The sequence below is a fragment of the Petromyzon marinus genome, chromosome 4 (genome assembly GCF_048934315.1).
Source record: "Petromyzon marinus isolate PM22_M1 ecotype Great Lakes invasive population chromosome 4, UKy_Petmar_22M1.pri1.0, whole genome shotgun sequence".
Classification (NCBI taxonomy): Eukaryota; Metazoa; Chordata; class Hyperoartia; order Petromyzontiformes; family Petromyzontidae; genus Petromyzon; species Petromyzon marinus.
In genome coordinates, this window is record NC_133670.1 from 22,917,122 (window position 1) to 22,934,350 (window position 17,229).

A 17,229-nucleotide genomic window follows, 5' to 3' on the forward strand; every position below is an offset into this window, starting at 1 on the left:
GAATATCTGAGAAGGCCGAACACGGAGATAACTGCAGGACCTGTACATTACGCTTCTTTTAATGCCTCTGGAAGACTGAGAGATCCCATGAGAGATACTTCCTCGTAAAATCAACACAAGGACAGTGGTGTTACTGGAGAGCTTTGGGGTCTACGTCTTGTTTAATGTTCGGCTTGATTTCTTGTAGATTATGTTTTGATAATTGCTTTAAGTGTACACTGCATTGATTTGTGATCCAGGTCTCTTCTCTCACCAATTGTGAATAAATTATACGTACAAATATCGTACCGAACTTTTCCTAAGCACCGATGCAGATGGACAATTATTGAGGCCGTTATTTTTGACCAAGCTGACGACTGTTAATGTGTTGACAGGTGGTAGATGTCTTGTGTCGTGGTCCCATGAGTAAGATGCCATATGGTGGCATGTATTGATTGGTAAAGATGTTGTGTTGTGGTGGATGTTGTATAGCAATATGGTATCGAGAAATTATAATTTGCCACATAGGGACCCAGCTAGAAAAGCAGTGGCCCCCTTCCTCACTATAACCGGTCCCATCTGTTGCCCCCACACCCTCACACATCGCCGCTACTTTCCGCTCATCTGCTCCACCAAGCTATGGCCATGCTGGTCGGGAAAGTGGTGTATGAAGCTGGGTGTGCAGGATGTATGTATTCTAGTCATCATCAACTATAATCTATTCACTTCCGCATGAAGACCCGCCCCCCCCCCATGCCATCGGAATCCCTCATGGTACTGGGATGCCGACAGTCCATCTTGCTCAAGATGGACAGTATGTTGAACTTCTTTCACACCGTACATAGCCAACCGTGCTAATCGGAGGTGCAAGTTACCTCCTTTGGCTGAATTTCCACCACCAGAGTCGTCCGTTGGCAATCGTGCCTTCTAGCGACGTGCCCTACCGCCCACACCCACTTCCTTTCCTTAACAGTCAATGTGATGCCTCTAAGTCGCGGTTCTTCTCTCAATTCGCGTAATTCCCGTAGTGTTGATGCATCGTGCAATCGTGGGTGTTGATAGGGGACGTGGCACTCGGTGTTGACTGCCGATGTGTCGCGAGCGCCGTGTTGCAATGCGGAGAAGCCTGGCAGGGCTTACCGCGACTCAGGGTGGCCCTGTTGCATGCTCCGGTTTCCAATCGCCCACTTCATCGCGTCTGGGTAGTCGCCCGTCTTGAAGATCGGGTGCGCGAACCATCCCAGGAAAAACTGTTACAGGGCAACAGCGGGCAGCCGGTTTGACCCACGCGGTACGATCTCACGGTGTTTCACTCGACCAATAGAATACTGTACATGGGACAAGGAATATACACCTGCGACAGGGAAGCTCACAGTGCAAGTCTTTTAACCACCACTGCAATAGACAGCAAGTATTCAATGATTCTGTCGATGGTGGTGTAGTAAGACGATTGTTTTAAAGCATCGAGATTGCCAGGTCGAGGTTTTCTGTCCTGTTAAGCGAGTTACTCTGCCTTATTTCAGCTCTGAAGGAAGCCCGTTGCCCAGATTAAGTCCGAGTCTAACATGTTTGTGTTGATGTGCAGTTCGTAACAAAAGTAAAACGAACAACATTCGGTATTCAAATGTATGAGATGTAATGAAAGAAGCGATATTTTTTTTTACTCTGCACAATTTTCATAATTCTATTTTACCACACGTAAGTGATTCAGTAGGTAAAAATTTAGTCTGTTTAAAAAAAACACACCTTGTAACATCAAACGCCTGTTTCATGCGCCTCCAGAACATGTAGAACATTTGGAATCAACATCACACGTTGAGAGTATTTGGCTGAAATACATTTCCACACGATTAGCTACTTCGTTGGGCTATCATTTGTGGCCAAGTCGCTTCTGAAAAAGAGCTACATAGCTCAGCGGGCCTTACCTGCTAAAATACAAAATATCTTAGTTTAGTTTTAGTTTTTATAATTTTACATGTTCCAACCAGCGGCTCACAATGGAGGTCCTCTCCCCCATCTCTATCTTTCGCTCTTCCACTCGCCCTGCCTTGGTCCCCACCAGGACCTACCCACCAGGACCCACCCACCAGGACCCACCCAGCAGGACCTACCCACCAGGACCCACCCACCAGGACCTACCCACCAGGACCCACCCACCAGGACCCACCCACCCATCCCGCGCCAAGCCACAGCCTCGATGCTCCCGGGGGGGGCCACGACTCACCTGCAGGTACGTGTTAGCGGCCTTGACGTCCGCGTGCGAGTTGGGGTTGCGCGGCTCGGCCCAGTCCGAGTTGAGGGTGATGGAGATGAGGCCTCCTTGCCGGGAGCGGAACTCGCGGTCGTACACGTGCCAGGCGGCCGCATGGGCCAGCAGCAGCGTGTGGCCGGCCCGGTACTGCCCGCGGCCCGAGTCCGCCACGCCTGGCGCGTGGGTCAGTGGTCGCGCGCGAGAGAAGTTGGCATCGGCAAGGCTCTGCTAGACGTTGCGCATCGCAGTTGCGCACGTACGTGTGTAATGCATTGTGGGGGTTCGTTTTTTTTGCAAACTGCCACGTTTCCTCTCCGGTCGTCAAGAAACTTCAGCAGCTGGAATAAGTATATATATAGAGAGAGGCTGAGATGAGATATGAAATCACGGCGACCCACTGCAGGCCCACAGCAGCAGAATGTATGTTGAACTTCTTTCTCACTGTATGTAGCCAACCATGCTAATCGGCTTCCCAGCACTGGCTGTAATTCGCGGGCTGGATCAGGGTTTGCCTGAGACCCTGTTGGCCTTTCATCTTCTCTTTACTAGATAGCAAAGGCAAAAAGCAAGCCATTACCCTTTACCTATGAGTCCATGAAGCAACAGGGTTCACAAATGGGTCAATTGTAAAACATTCCCAAAGGCTTGTCGGAGAGAGCTTGCAATGTGTAGGTGGAATGAGGTCAAAAGTGGCCATCACCTTCATCCACACGAAAGCCGTGACCAGGGGATGCCACCACAGTGCTTACGGCAAGGCTAGGCGCATTTTGAGGCCACGTGAAGTTTAAAATGCTCGCTGGCAAGACGCCACTGGGCAGACCCAGGTGTTTATGGGTTGACTGAGATGCATGGCAGATTCACCACCCAACCTTCTGTGGAATACAACAATGCTCACTTCCGATTAGCACTGTTGGCTACGTACAGTGAGAAAGACATTCAACAGCGTAGATACAAACGGACGCACTCACCAGGAGGGTGGGACCCGTACCCGTGGCCAAGCAGGGCCACGATCCACGGCTCGTTGAAGGTGATCCAGAATTGCACGCGCGAGCCGAACAGCTGGAAGCACTTCCGCGCGTAGTTGGCAAAGAGTTCGACCAAGCGCTCATCCCTCCAGCCGCCCATTGCCTGTAGCGCTGACGGCAGGTCCCAGTGGTACAGCGTCACCTGCAGGGGTGGCAGGGCCAAAAGGAGATAGCTCACACGAGCCTGGCGGGAAGTCTAAAGCCTCAAGCAACTTGAACTTTAATAAATACCTCAATTTCTTTAGAGGGCCTCTCGAGAACTCCCTCTCGTGGAGGCTCTTTCATCAGCAGTGGTGTGAACAAGCAAGCATCCTACTCAAATTGTAAATGATGTGGGTTTACACTCCAACGCATTGGTGTGCTGAACTAGTAACCAATTGGTATGTTTTGTTTACGTGATAACCCTTACTAATTAGCTGTGTCAGGTAGTGGTGAAAGCGGACGTGCTAAAGCAATTGAGGATTTGCACCTTTATTGTTTCTTACTCTAATTGTAGTAGTAAAAGACGTGCACACGACACTCCACGTAAAGCCAAATTGTCTCCACGCTTACCAGAGCAATGGCAATCGTTTATCTCGGTTGGTGTTTCGAAGCATTTGTTTAGTCGAGACTGGTCTATGAGTAGCATGAACCACTGTTGATGAGCCACGCAAATGTTCCCATTTTATTGACCCCAGAGGAATAATGGCACAAGGCATCCCCTGTCTGGGATTAAGCTCATAGCCTTCCCATTGTGAATGACGTTCTTCAACCACAGCACCATCCTCGCGAAGCCATTTTGGGCCTGCAGTCAGATAATCAAATTAAACCTCTTACATCAGTCGCCTGAAACTGAAACTGAAAAAAACAATGCGAGGCTTGTCACCCTGTTTAACAAGGGCCCTGACTCTAAACTGCCATCACGGTATTTGACATCCTTTCTCTTCGGCCTGTGCCGACACATTCGACAGACAGCGAGCGAACGAGCGCTTCGCAGCAGTTCGTTTGCGCTGTGCGTGGCAAAACTGGCAGCACGCTCACCTGCGGCTTTATGCCCGCACTGAGCAGGCCATCAATGAGGTCACTGTAATACTGCACGGCGGCGGGGTTGACATAAGAGTCGGTGCCGTCGGGCAGCAGGCGTGGCCACGACAGCGAGAAGCGGTAGTGCGAGACGCCCAGGGCCCGCAGCGCCTCCACGTCCTGCGGCCACAGGCGGTAGCTGTCGCACGCCTCGTCGCCGGTGTCCCCGCCCGCCACCCGCCCGGGCGAGTGCGCGAACTCATCCCAAATGCTCAGGCCCTTGCCGTCCGATTGCCAGGCCCCTTCGATCTGCCACGGGGACCGGGGGGGGGGGGGGGTGGGGAAAGGCCGGGCGAGCGGTCAGAGGAGAAGGACGCGGAGGCCACTGCTGCGAGCTGGCCCGCGAGTGCATGAGTCCGGGGATAAAAAAAAAGGGAAGAAAAAAACCCAAGTGAGATCGAGCGCAGAGAGCCGCACCTGGTATGAGGAAGTGGCAGAGCTCCATGCAAACCCCTGGGGGAAGTAGCCGTAGAACGGCCGGTCTCGCTCCGGCATGGGGAAGCCGTTTGCATTCAAGATGGCTGCGTACACGTGTGCCGAGCGCTTCGGGGTGCGCGGCCGCGACGGATGCGAGAAGTCCACGTGGTGCATGCCAAACCGCATGCTGTAGCCGCTGGCCCACTCGAAGTTGTCCATGAGCGACCACGCGGTGTAGCCCCGCAGGTCCACGCCATCCACCGTCGAAGCTGTGGTGCGGGCGGGTGCAGAGAGGTGCGCGTTCGCGCGCGTGTAAGGGCAGATGTAGCGGGTGTTACTGACTTTGGAAAACGTGGACTTTTAAACTACGTGTCAGGTCGTGTTTGGATTACCAGCATCGGTGCTTAGAAAATAAATTGCGGGCATTTCAGATGCACTGAAATGTCCTCGGTGGTACAACCACACAATTGGAGGTAGCTAATGAAAAGTCTAGACAGATTGTGAATTCAATTGACTGTTCGCAATGGAGATCCGAGAGTGGTAAGCAGTTGAAATTGGCCTCGCACGTGTTTTTTGGGTTGTACTGTGTATTGTCCAGCATGATGTCTGACATTATGCTCCACGTGCTTAGTGCTTTTTCAGAAACAGAAATTGCAGTTCCTGAGCAAACCCAAAAGAACGAGAGCTACAGCACAACCACGAAAACCTGCAAGTACAGGAGATTAAATAACACTGAAAAAATATTTATAATAGGAAAACAGAAGCAGGTAAGATGTTCCAGTGTTTAGTGGCATGGGAAGTGAAGGTTGGGTGGAGCGGTTTGTGCTCCGCTTCTGGCACCGGCGCGGCCTCACCCTTGAGCGCCTCGTTGATGTACGTCTCGTAAAACTGGATGCGGTCGGGGTCGTCCTTGCCGGACAGGTACTCGGAGGCCACGCCGTTCTCGGTGATGTAGACGGGCAGGGGGCCGTACTCGGCGGCCACCCAACCGAGCAGGCGCCGCATGCCCCACGCCACCGGGCGCAGCCACTCGGCCGCCGAGCTGGGCCACGACGGGTCGGTCTCCTCGAGCGAGTCGCGGTCGTGCTCATAGCTCGGCGGGTCGAAGGGGCGCATGGCGTGGCTCACGAGGCGTGTGGTGTAGCCGTTGATGCAGAAGACGTCGGCCGAACCCTGGATGAGCCGCCGCTCGTCGTCGGTGAAGGAGGGCAGCCGCGACTCATTGAGGCCCAGCAGGGCGCTCTTGTTGCCCACCTGCCACCTGCGTGGTGCGTGCGTTGGTTGGGAAAGAGAAAATAACAGGGCCTGTAGATAAGTATCTTCTGAATTATAAAAGCAAATAAATATTTTAAAAGGAAGTAAATAAAAAAAATATTGAAAGACCAGGGCTTAATTTCAGGGCTTTGGTCGCTCGATGGCCCTCGAAAATATTCCATGGCAAATTGTGGCCCTCGTATACATCACGAGACAGAGAAACGCGTGGCGAGCGAGGCGTGATGCGAATCTCACTTGAGGGCGTCTGGGTAGTCTCCGTTCTTGAAGATGGGGTGCGCGAACCACCCCACGATGGACTGCAGGAATCTGTCGGCGGCCGCGACGTCTCGAAGGTCCGCGGGATTCTTGGGCTCTGCCCACTCGGTACTCAGTGTGATGGACACCACCCCCCGCTGCTCGCGCCGGTAGCGCGACTCGTAGTTGCGGTAGGCGCGGGCGTGCGCCTTGATGATGGTGTGCGCCACGCGGTAGGGCGCGTAGCCGGGGTCCCAGATCCCGGGCGCGAACGCGCCGACCCCGTAGCCCAGCCAGGAGACCACGTACGGCTCGTTGAAGGTGATCCAGAACTTTACGCGGTCCCCCCACTGCGCGAAGCAGAAGTCCGCGTAGTCGTGAAACAGCTCGACCAGGGACTCGTTCTGCCAGCCGCCGATGTCCTGCAGCGCTTGCGGCAGGTCCCAGTGGTAGAGGGTGACCACGGGCGAGATGCCGGCGTCCAGCAGGGCATCGATGAGCTCGTCATAGTAGCGAACGCCGGCCGGGTTGAGGCTGCCGAGCCGGCCCGTGGGGAACACGCGGGGCCACGACACGGAGAAGCGGTAGTGCGTCACGCGCAGTGCCCGCAGCATGTACACGTCGGCGGCGATCTTGTGGTAGCTGTCGCATGCCACGTCGCCCGTGTCGCCATTGTCAATGTTGCCCGGCCGGTGCGCGAAGTCGTCCCAGATGCTGGGGCCCTTGCCGTCCGCGTCCCAGGCGCCCTCCACCTGTGCGCGTGTCCGTGCGCAAAATCAAGTGTGGCGTTTGTTTGTTTTTCGACTGTGAATGTGGTTTGGATAGACCCCCCTGAGAAAAAGAGGCCTACAACTCAGTGTGGCTCTCCTGGATAAATTAGTTAAAACAAAAATATATTATGGTTATAAATACCAATACCAGTGGAGAAGAGCACCTATGGTTTGGTCTTGTTACGGCAGACACGTTTTTACTTTTGCCTTGACTCTGGTAGCAATTGCCCCACCCAACACCATTATCTGACGACATAGGTTTTCGCAGTTGTGCTGTCTGGCTTTCTGATGTGTATTCACTTTGCAAATTTAACACGTAGGCTTTCGCGACCAATATTATTAATAATAAAGGTTTTTGGGTTAGATCACGTAAATATACAATGTGTCGTCAACCCACCACCACCCGACACAGCCAATTTGTAAGGTTTGTCACGTCAACAAAACGTGTCAATTTGCATATTACTTCATCACATCGATCTGATGGCAAGTAAACCCACAACATTTATAATCGAATACGACGTGATTACAACCAGCTTCATTGGGCGATTTGCCATAAATCTGAATTCATAATTTTATATTTATGCGATCTATCCCAAAAACCTTCATTGTGAACTTGTGAAGTTATCCAGTGCGTTGTTCGGCATTGATGTCAGAGGCTGGTCTCTAGTTTTTCTGGAGTTTCCTCGTGCCGAACAACAGCACGGCGGTACAACCGAAACACACCCCCTCTATCGCACCTGGTAGGATGACGTGGCTGCGCTCCAGGTAAATTCGGACGGGAACACTCCGTACACGAACTCGTCTCTCTCAGCCACGGTCTGGCCAGAGAAACGGCTCCATATGTCCTCGCTGGCCTTGGAGGGGACGCGCGAGGCGGGCATGGGAGGGCGGCTCCTGTCCAGGCCACTTGGAGCTGAGAGTGGCCTTGAACCCTGTTCAGCCACACCAGCAGCACCAGCGGTGACACTGGTGACTGGTGGAGAATCCGACGAGACATTTCCCCCAGACACTCACAGCCCTAGGCCTTCATGATAGAGACGTCCCCTAGATAATGTCCCTCTTATGCATGGAGACATCCCCATACGGAGTGTCCTATAAATTCACTGAGACATGCTCAGATGATGATAGCCTCCGCTATTTGTAAGGAGGAATCCAAAATTGAAGTATCTGCTACTCACAAAGAAACATCGCGTAGATAATTGTGATCCTCTTGATTCATGGAGATATCTTCAGGTATAAGCCCGTAACACCCCTGCCACCCCTTATTAATGGAGACATTCCTTCTTAATTAAATAGGAGACATCTCAGATACACTCAAATTCCTCGTTCAGTTGAGAGTCGTCCCCCAGCCAATTTAGGTTCCTCCACTTTCATGACGAGACAACCCTGGAGACAGTTTCCTGTGCACTAAGACACTCACAATCCCACCTGTACACAAGAAGAGGAGACTGCACTTCCACACACCCATCCTGTGAAAAATGTGCCATGTAAACCAACAGGCCGCACTGCTGATGTGACTCGGAAAGTCAAAACTGATTCAGAAGTTCCTGCGCCAATAAATGTTCCTGGGAAACACCAGTCCCGAAGGCCCATAGGCTCGTAAAACAACGTTTTTTTTAAACATATTATCTCAAGGTCAAAATGTAAATAGATACTATTTGATTAGATTAGATATCATGGTCATGTATATTTAGAGTGAACATAGCAATGAAATATACTTTGACAAGATAATGGTGTGTCCAGTTCGACTGTAACTGGCGTAATATCATCGTGCACACACCTAGAACAGGGCCCCTTCTATTTCCTTGGCGAGCTCACTTTGTGCACAACTTGGTTCTGATCATGCAGGCGATTGTCTTAAATGGGTAGCATTTACTTCATACAAGAACCCTAAAAATAATGTTCGTGACCAAATAAAGAATGTCTATCTGTCAGTATTAAGTGGACGCTGATCGTGATCGGTTTTGGTCAATCCATTACTGGGTGAAGGCCTCTCCCAAAGCCACCAAGTAACTCCCTTGGTCCCGCAACTCGGATTAGCACGGTCGGCTACGTACAGTGCCAAAATAAGTTCAACATACAATGTAATCATCCACCCGGCAGCGGTACACAATTACAATTAGCAAAGCACACAACGGCGTGCTGCCCATGACTCTCTTCGTGGCTTGGATGCCAGTCGTGTAGCCACAATATTGCATGCACAATCCTCTCAGCCTTGAATAAACCACCATCTCGGAAGAGCTGAACATGCAGCACCATTACCATTATTTAGGCCACGAGTTTAAAAAGAGTTGAAAAATGTGGCCGTTCCAACGGGCAGCAGTGAAACGGGCACAACTGTAGTCCACTTTCACCCTCATAAGAACTCATCAATACAGTACAGTCAACAATGTCCATTGCTGCCCTATGGCTCTATGGAGCCCATACATGGGGAGGGCTTTACCGTTATACAATGTACTGCATGTATGTGGAACTTCTTTTGCACCGTACGTCGCCAACCTTGCTAATCGGAAGTACACTAAGGGGACATTCATTAGCAATTGCTAAAGCAACAATAATTCAAACCAAGCAATTTAATAAATTACCAGAAAACAATCAACACAATATCACACACAAAAACACTGAAAAAAAAATTTGATTAAAATTTGAGCTGGTAAAATTTATTTTATCATTCGTAAAGTTCAAGCAGTTTGTTGATTTCAAGATAATTCATTTGTTTACAGCAACAATAACAATAGAAACATTTAATTGGCTTACATTTCATTAATTTAAAGTTCATTACATTCATTGCAGAACCATAATTTTCTCGATTCATTGTCAACAAAAACATTTGATTCGTTTATGGTTTTTGTTATTTAGTGTATTGATAATTGTAGCTTTACATCCCACAGGGGATGAAGAGGAGTACATATTGAGAATTAATTGATTTCAAGCAGAAGTAACACGCACTTACTTTAAAAAGCGACTTGATTATTTTTCCAACAGCATATTGTTTTACACAACAATGGTCTTACATCTTGACTTAAAGCTTTCGTGACTGCAGGAATTCATATTCTTTGGGTCTTTCGGTAAAGTCACGTCTTCAGGAAAGACGACCGCTTGTGTTGCGATCGAAACGTCGTAGTTTTTTGTTATTTAATTTGAACCTATCTACGTGACTTTACCGAAAGACCCAAAGAATGTAATGGCCTTACAATTACAACACACAATTTCTCCGCGACAATTACATTCGACTGGCAAAAATATACAATGGATTGCTCCTCAACTCCAACGTGTGAACAAGAGGCCCCATTGGCAGACATAAACTCGCATATAGCTTGACTCCGTGCAGCGAGGAGTAGTCGGTATATTGACCAAAATGTAGAGCAAAAATCTAAAGCAACTCTTGAACTGAATCACAACTCACCAAATCACTCTGTCGGTAAATCGTTCCACCCTGAACATGAACAATAAAATCTAATTTCACATCGGTGGATGTCCCGGTGGCTGGGTCTCTGTGGCCAGGGGAGGTCCCAGCGTGTCGCCCCCACTCACCGTGCCCGTGCGCCCCCTGGTCCTCTCGCCCTCTGCAGGAAAGCCGTTGTCGCGGATGACGGCTGCGTAGAAGAGCGCCGACTCCTTGGGTGTTCTAGGCCGATCCGGGTCCTCAAAGTCCACGTGGTGAAGCCCGAAGCGTTGGCTGTAGCCCTCCCGCCACTCGAAGTTGTCCATGAGCGACCAGGCCGTGTAGCCACTCAGAGTCACGCCATCCAACTTCACGGCTGCACGTGCCAGGGGTCGCACGTGGAATAAGAATGTCACGTCAATGCATGTAAGATTTGTCAATCTGATCTAACCACAATGGTAGTGGAGACGCCAATGATGCCTTCGGCTGTCAAACCTGGCCATTCTTACCTACCCTTCGCAGTCTTTGTCAAGTGTTGTACTGGATTGTCAATCTGTATAAGATCAGATATCATGTATCCAGTATCGTTGAGTAAAAATCAAAAGTCTATACCTACTCTGAAAGAGCATTGGGCAGTGATTATTTCCGTAGGAGACCCTGAACTAGCAGTGGAGATTCCACTATTTCACGGAAATATCAAATCATGATTCATAATTGGCAAGGAATCTTGGGTTTAAAAGTCATATTAATCCAATGGCCTGGCTATGGTAGCACACACCTTTAATGTAGTGCTTTGGGCCCAAGCGTCGTTGGGTGGCAGAGATTTGTGAAACTGCAACAGCTGAGCCTAGAGATGGCCAGTAGATGGCAGTATAGCAAATGCGTGCATGATTCAGTGATTGCGGATAATTGTTTTCTGACTTTTCCATCATATCAGGGGTTTCTCTGGTGTTATCGTTTCTGCTCACTTGAGCTGAACAAAAGTTGTGAACATTTAGTCAGGCTTTGCACGAAAAATGGCAATTAAATAACAGACCTGAGCGGAAATACCTGAGTTATCACAGTTCTACCAGTGCATTGGGTAATGTAGGTCTGCACACAATTGCGCAGTTGCATTGCGTCCTGATAACTACTGGATAAGGGCTCATTAGTGTGCGAAACCCTTACTCGAGAGATGGCGTGGCCGTCGAAAAACATTGAGCCATTTGTCCACAAGTTAAACACTTAAAATCTATGACGTGCAGGGTTTTTATGGGTAGCTCCTGAACACAACAAAAAAATCCGCAGACTACCTGCTGGATCTCCTCTCTGTTTCAAAGAACAAATTTGACTTAAGGTCTTCGCTCATTTACCAGCTTCACATTCCCTATTTCCGTACAAATACTGGAGGAAGGGCCTTTGCTATTGATGCCCCCAGGGTCTGGAATGCTATTGCCAATAAACTGCAACTTGAATCACTACCTATGAGATCTTCACTCAAAACTGCTCTAGAGGAGTTGTACACCCCTAGCTGCCACTGCTATTCAGTGGCCTAAAATAAAATAAAATGTTTCCCTCCGGATGACCGCTGCAAAGTATTCTCTGTATTTTGATTTACTGTGCTGATCTTAAAGGTGCATTGAAGAATTTGATACTCCAACTAATGCTTCTGTTGTTGTGGAGTGACTCATGCAGCCAGCTATGGATGCAGGGTTTGGTTGTACATGTTGTTTATGTCGTTTATTGTGAAAATTCGGTCACAGTTCCTATGATCACTGTTAAATTGCTTTTATGGCCTTATTTTGGTGATTTCGAAAAGTTTTTTGGCTTGGCCATGTTTGTTTGTTGTAGTATGGAGTTAGACTGATGGTCTTAATCTAAATTGTCTTGTTGTTGGTGTTGTATGACTTGCATCCCACTGGGATTTTTGCACACAGCGTTGGTGTACGGTGCTTTTTCTGGAATATTTTGCTGTTTTTTTCCTGGATTTTCTGTTTGCACAGTCACATAATCACTATAAGATGTTTTCTTGTTCATGTTTTTGTTTTTTGTTTGTTGCGGTTGCACCCGATTCAAGAGCCGAATGGCTCACAGGGCTATACCAAATAAATGAAACTGAAAATGAAAATTGAAAACTGAAAACGTTCAGCATTTCAAGCTGCATTTGTGCACCAGGCCACACTGCTGATGTGGCTACACAAAGTCAAAACCAATCCAGGACTTGCTGCTTCAACAAATGCCGCTGGGAAACACCAATCCAAAAGGCCCATAGGCTAGTGAACACAATGTTGTTTTATTTTAATATCTTCGAACAGACCCTTCATTATCTATTAATTTTAATTATTATTTTTTTAGACAATTTAAAATGTGGGCTACGCATGTGTACTTTCTAAGTTATGCATCCCAGCATCAGATCAGATCTTGCCATTGACATGGGTTGCCTATGGTGCCTCATGCATTGACCACATTCCATATTAACGAATACGTACTTAGGATGAGGATTTGCATGTAAATGGTGCCTAAATACCTCAGCAATTAAAAGCGTCAAAGATCGCATTTCATCTCAACTCAACCTCTTCCAATGACCTGCTGCAGTCTAGCCAAGAAGACCCCCAGTAGTAGCCGTCCCTGGGCGGCACAAGGTCCACGTAGGATCAACCTGCAAATGGGAATTAAGTTTGCCCAAAGGTGGCAATATTGATGTTTGGCTTTTCACAATGAAGTAATGTCTGACAAATGTTACAAAATCGGTACATGAATGGGCACAGGCATGTGCCACGGTGCACGCCTGTAAGCCAGCACTGTGAAGGCGAGGGTTTGTGGATCACGCAAATGTTGTGAAGCTCTCTTCCTGTAGGCACTGAGATGCTATAACCCTGACTTGCCAGAAGGCGATACAACAAATATGGACCCCACCTGTTTCATCTGTACATGACAAGAATGTCACCCTCCTCGCACACGTGCGTTTTCTTCAGATGGTCCGGTTTCATTCCACATGTAAACACGCATGAATTGGCTGAGCAAATCTTAATATGTGGAGGACCATAGAGCTTGGGCAATTGCTGCTAACGTCGACTCAGCACCCGGCTACCTTCCTGTGGTTCCTCGTGCCTCCGAGTCTCTCCCTTCTAAGGTGTGGTGCGTTACAAGTATAATTGTTCATCGTCATTATTATTATTATTATCGTGGGGCCCTCCTCCGCACCTTTGAGCGCCTCGTTGATGTACGTGCGGTAGTAGTCGACGCGGTCCGTGTCGTTGACCATGTCGGCCGCGTAGTCGGTGGCCCAGCCGTTCTCGGTGACGATTATGGGCACGGTGGGCCCCACGCGAGCCGAGATGTAGGCGAGGAGGCGGCGAAAGCCCCAGGGCACGGCGTAAAGCCAAGGGGCGGCGGACTGCAGCCATGCCGGGTCGGTCAGAAGCTCGTAGCTGCCGTCGTTTTCGTAGTTCTCCTCGCAAGGCTTGTCCGCGTTCCTCACCTGGAATGTGGGATTAGGTCAACTCCTTTTAATACAAAGTCAATTACCGGGTTTGCCGATCATCCGAAGATAATCACGTGGCTTGCAAGCATGTGAAATTGTCAAAAGGTGACTTCATTTACAATGGGTTGAAATCCTAGTTTAACAAGTATGATTGTTTTTACCCGCTTGAATTCGTAATGCTTCTTTCGGGCGCGCTGGTTTGTTGTCACATTCAATGATCGGCGAATCATTTGTTCAATAACGGTTGTTTAAAATTCTAAACGAACATGAAAACAAAAGTAGTGCTTGCCGGCTCAAATGATCAATGATGCTCGTCTCCGTTGGTCGCGACTGCTTTACTCCCCACAAAGCATTACTGATTGTATCAGCCCCGAAGGAAATATGAACTGAGTTGACCCCTGACTGCGATTTGAACTCACAGTCTTCCCAGTGTGAGTGGAGACTTGTAACACGACTGGACTCGGGCCAGGTAGAGAACAAATTGGTGAAGGGGAGGAGGGGCGGGGGGGGAAACGGCAGCGAGTCTCATTCGCAGGGGGCACGTGGGCTGACGCGCTCACCAATCTGGTGGTGTAGTGATTGAGGCCGAAGAAGTCAGATGTCCCCTTGATGTACGCCTTCTCCTCGGCTGTGAAGGCCGGCAGGCGACTGGGGCCCTCGCGGCCGCACTCGATATCCTTCTTCTCCACCGCCTTCTTCATCACCTCGGGGTAGTCACCGCTGCCAAAGATGGGCTCCGCAAACCTGCAGTGGGCACACAGGAATCCACGCTCTCGCGTGCGGCCACAACTGGACTCGCCCTCCTGAGCTCACTTTCGCCACAATACCAAGGGCCAGTGGCCTCAAGCCGCCTTGATGAGACTGACCAAATTGTATTGGTGTCACAGCAGAACCCATTAAAAAACTCGCACTGTGCAAGCTTTGTAACATGTACGACCTTGAACATGGTACAGCTCCGATACATGCGTCTCCAATTCTCATCCAGAGGCATGAACTGTTGAGGAAAACACTGTTAGCGAGCAGATTTGTTTAAGGTGGGACACGAGAGACTGGTGAGGCCGATGGGTGACATTAACCATATAACATCAGATAAAATGTTTTATGCAATTGGTTGAGGGTACGCATTGTAGGCCAAGTTGGCCTAGTAACAGCCAGGGATATTTTTAGGCAAACTTAACCAGAGGACAGCCATGGTCATTCACACTGGTGATGTGCATGACCAGGCATGTGTGATTGGGCAGTGACTGCCACAAACGTACATTCTGATCCAGAAGCAAGCACCACCATTACCAATATCACATTGCCACCACTCACAAAACCACCAGGAGCACCAGCAATAGCGCCACCACCATCACCAGTACCAAGAGCACCACTACCTCCGCCAAAACTCTCGACTCCCTCACCAGCCGAGTAGAAATTCAAGGTAGCGTTCAGCAGCCTCCACATCGGCGGGCAGCTCGGGGTCACCGGGCTCGACCCAGTCCGAATTGAGGGTGATGCCCACTTGTCCGCCCTGCGACGCTCGGTAGTTCTTGTCGTAGTCGTGCCACGCGCGGGCGTGCGCCTTGATCATGGTGTGCGCCACGACGTATGGCGCCCGGCCGGGCTGCGCAGAGAGCCCTGGAGCATGGTACCTTGTGTGAACGCCAACAATGAGAGACTGATTATTATTAAATAACAACAGCAACAACGTGATCACTCACAGCCCCCCCCCCCCCCCCCACTTCTCTGGGAGTCAAACTCAGGTGGCTAGGTTTCGTAGCGCGGTGTGATAACCAATGTCACCCACACGTGTGCACACAAAGACATAGGTCACCCGCGTAGCCTTTAACAGTGTTGGTACCAAGTGATGTCAGCGAGCACCGAACAGATACCAAAAGGGCACGCGAGCCTGTGAGCGGGCAGCACCAGGATTATCTCATGCGCTTCGGTTTGTGTTGAGAGCAATGCATCCCGCACCTCCGATTAGCACGGTTGGCTGAGTACGTTGCAAAAGAAGTTGAACACACACAATGTGTCTATCGGTCGCGCTTAAGGGCTTTATACATGGGGTGGTTTGTAAGCGGGAGGAAAGCAGAGAAACGGAGAAAACCATCGCGCTAAAATAAATGGTGACGCTCAGCATTGCCTTCCCCTGGCCACCTTCTCTACCCCACGCCAACAAAAGATGGACAACGCCGGTGGTCACTGATAACCGGGCTCAGACCTGCTGAGCTTCCGAGACTCGATTAGATCGGGCCGCTAGTGGTCGATTTAGCAACAACAAAAGCGAATGAAATTGGCACCTGTGATTGCTCATGGGCGCTTGGTACTGATTATTGTTTGAAGAGGCGGTCAAATAACCTAATGAGATGATGCGTCAATACAGGGCAGTAATTACTGACGCTTCCAGGGGTTCTAATATACTCGTGTGGTGATTGCGTCCAGCCTGACATGTACATTACTTAATCACAAACATCAATGACGATAACAATTCATGTCGAATTTACGTGGCCAGTAAAGCCACGCTGAGTCTCATGACTCCCTCGGAGGGGTTACTGACTCTGGATGTTTAGCCAATTCCCTTTCACTGCCGTCTGTTTATTTAGCAGGGCCCGTTACAGTTACAACTTATATGTCGGTGACATTGCTGCTGCTGTTGCTGCGTTGGCAGGAATGCAAACTCAAATATATTTTTTTAACAAACTCAACACGTTCGTCAGTAACACTTGCATTTAAGCAAATATATACCAGGCAACGTTTCAGGCAATTCCCCTTTTTCATAGCACACATTATAGTTACAGGTTGGAGTAGCGGGGCAGTGGATTTGCTCGCTGGCTGAGTTCAATCCCCGGTCACGGCTAACATCAGTGGCGAGTGATATCTGAAGCAGCCCAACCCCATCCCTCGCTAACCCACAACAACCAGCGTGGCGAAGTATGGTCAGGTAACCACCACGGCCGACACGGTTGTGAGGCCTTCGTCTAGCAGAGGATTGCCAAAGAGCTGCGAAAGTCAATTTTTACTTAAAACTTTCGTGAACGCCAGAAATTCATTCTCTTTTGCTTCTTCTCGGTAAAGTCACGTAGATAAAAAAATAATAATAAGCATTTATGTTCACATTCATTTATATCTTCTATCTACGTGACTTTACCGAGAAGAACCACAGAGCTGTGAAGGTAACTTTATTATAGTTTGCAGTGCTTTAAAATGCAGTGCCCCTGGCCGTGGTCTTACGCTGCGCTGTTGTCACGTCGTGATGCGCACACCGCTTTCTCCCTGGGCACTCCCCCCCCCTCTCGTGGCTCTCTAGTTGTTACTGTACGTATTCAAAACAACTCAAATCAACCGAGCACGTTGATTTTTGTTGGCAGCCGAACTTTCGCGCT

The 17,229-nt window shown here is 49.4% G+C and overlaps 1 protein-coding gene across 2 annotated transcripts in view; it reads right to left on the bottom strand.

Annotated features, from left to right (window-relative positions):
- The window catches only part of LCT (lactase), a 29,218-nt gene that overhangs the window by 6,146 nt on the left and 5,843 nt on the right, over nucleotides 1–17,229 (bottom strand). For both annotated transcript variants that reach the window (XM_076053965.1, XM_032945155.2), the window contains exons 2-13: nucleotides 15,265–15,495; nucleotides 14,422–14,605; nucleotides 13,582–13,858; nucleotides 10,548–10,774; nucleotides 7,751–7,945; nucleotides 6,244–6,995; nucleotides 5,589–5,995; nucleotides 4,735–5,003; nucleotides 4,276–4,566; nucleotides 3,199–3,397; nucleotides 2,204–2,403; nucleotides 1,120–1,229 (exon numbers count right to left, since the gene is read on the bottom strand). In XM_076053965.1, the coding sequence (XP_075910080.1) occupies nucleotides 1,120–1,229; nucleotides 2,204–2,403; nucleotides 3,199–3,397; nucleotides 4,276–4,566; nucleotides 4,735–5,003; nucleotides 5,589–5,995; nucleotides 6,244–6,995; nucleotides 7,751–7,945; nucleotides 10,548–10,774; nucleotides 13,582–13,858; nucleotides 14,422–14,605; nucleotides 15,265–15,495 (3,342 nt within the window). The remainder of the gene's footprint in view (nucleotides 1–1,119; nucleotides 1,230–2,203; nucleotides 2,404–3,198; nucleotides 3,398–4,275; nucleotides 4,567–4,734; nucleotides 5,004–5,588; nucleotides 5,996–6,243; nucleotides 6,996–7,750; nucleotides 7,946–10,547; nucleotides 10,775–13,581; nucleotides 13,859–14,421; nucleotides 14,606–15,264; nucleotides 15,496–17,229) is intronic.